General features: G+C 47.7%; 1 protein-coding gene across 1 annotated transcript in view; it reads right to left on the bottom strand.

The window, feature by feature from the left end:
• Positions 1 to 949, bottom strand: part of LOC108803533 (F-box only protein 41-like) — a gene marked incomplete at its 3' end in the record, with an annotated part of 18,371 nt that extends 17,422 nt beyond the window's left edge. Inside the window, exon 1 of the mRNA XM_018575367.1 lies at positions 888 to 949. Within this exon, the coding sequence (XP_018430869.1) occupies positions 888 to 949 (62 nt within the window). The remainder of the gene's footprint in view (positions 1 to 887) is intronic.
• Positions 950 to 1,376: the final 427 nt, after the last annotated feature.

Raw genomic sequence — 1,376 nt, 5'->3', positions numbered from 1 at the left:
CTTCACACTTTATTGTATCAGTTTGGTCATTTGTAACAGAATATTTTTGATCCCGCCGAAATTCAGGTGCGGTCTTGTGTCCTGTGCACCCTAGGGAGTCTGATTAGCCCTCCCGGTAAACTACGGTACACCGCCCCCCTCATTTTACAGAGATGAGGAAGGTGGGGGGTGTGTGTGTTATGTAGTTTAGCAAAGGCTGGCCAGGGCGCTGTGTTATCAGCCAACAACAGATAGTTAGGAAGTGAATGCATTTCTTCCAGTTTTGTTCCTGTACTTCCTGCCGCTGCTCCAGGTACCGAAAAAAAACTTACCCTGACAGGTTGTTATCCCCGTGTACAAAAACCTTACCCTTCTAGGGGGGCTATCTCTGCTCTGTAAGGGTTAGGTGCTGTTTTGTCCAAGGGGCTCAAATAAAGCTGTATTACTGATCTTCTGTCCCCCCGGCGGTCTGTCCTCACCTCTCTCCCCCTCCGTTCTGGCTAATCCCTTGGCATCCTCACATCTAATGCAACCCAATGGACCTGTATTATATGTGATGATGTCAATGACCTTGGACAAGTCTAGCATAGCAGATCCGGGGGGGCCGAGGATCAGGTGAGTGTATCTGCTTTATTTCCCCCCCCCCCCTTCCCCCCTAGGCAAATGAGCACCTAACCCTTGCAGTGCTGGGGTAGCCCCACTGGAAGGGTAAGGTTTTTGTACCCCGGGGATAAAACCTGGGGAAATGTGAGTGAATTGCTGAGATTTTTCTATATTTACACTGAACTCCATGATTGTTAAAAAAAAATCTACCCTTGCCATGCCCATCCCCACCCTCCACACTGCAAGGGTTGTATGCTGGTTAGGTCTAGGGGTAGAGGAACTAGGTGTAATACCTTATTCCTCACTCCGGCAGGCTCCGGCGCTCTCCTCTGCTCTTTGACGTTCCGTGTTCTGGGTCAGCCCTCATCGTCCTCATGTATAATGCGAAACTATTGGTCCTGCATTGTCCTTAATGGTGTCAGCATGCAACCACTTAGCGCCTTATAGAAAGGCTCCTGGGGACCGGCCCATACGGCTATTAGCGTACGGACATGCCACAAACCCGCCGAACATCGTACGATGCTCGGCGGGTTTTCGAACATGTCCGTAAGTTTATGTCTGTAAGGGTAGTTTTCTTTTTCTGCTTGGAGTGGGGCCATAGAACTGTAAAACTACTTATATAAAATGATTACGCTCAAGAAATTTGATTTTTTTTTTTTTTTACTAACTCAAAATTAAATAAAAATGTTCCTGACATTGAGAACGATCGAATGTAAAAGCCATGAATTGGACCATACAGCCTGCAAAGTGGTGCAGTGCCACATTATGACCCCTAGATGGCAGCAGCAGTCAGA

The sequence above is a fragment of the Nanorana parkeri genome, unplaced genomic scaffold (assembly GCF_000935625.1).
Source record: "Nanorana parkeri isolate BGI_ZX_2015 unplaced genomic scaffold, ASM93562v1 scaffold3838, whole genome shotgun sequence".
NCBI lineage: Eukaryota > Metazoa > Chordata > Amphibia > Anura > Dicroglossidae > Nanorana > Nanorana parkeri.
This window is presented reverse-complemented; position numbering and strand designations above follow the sequence as displayed.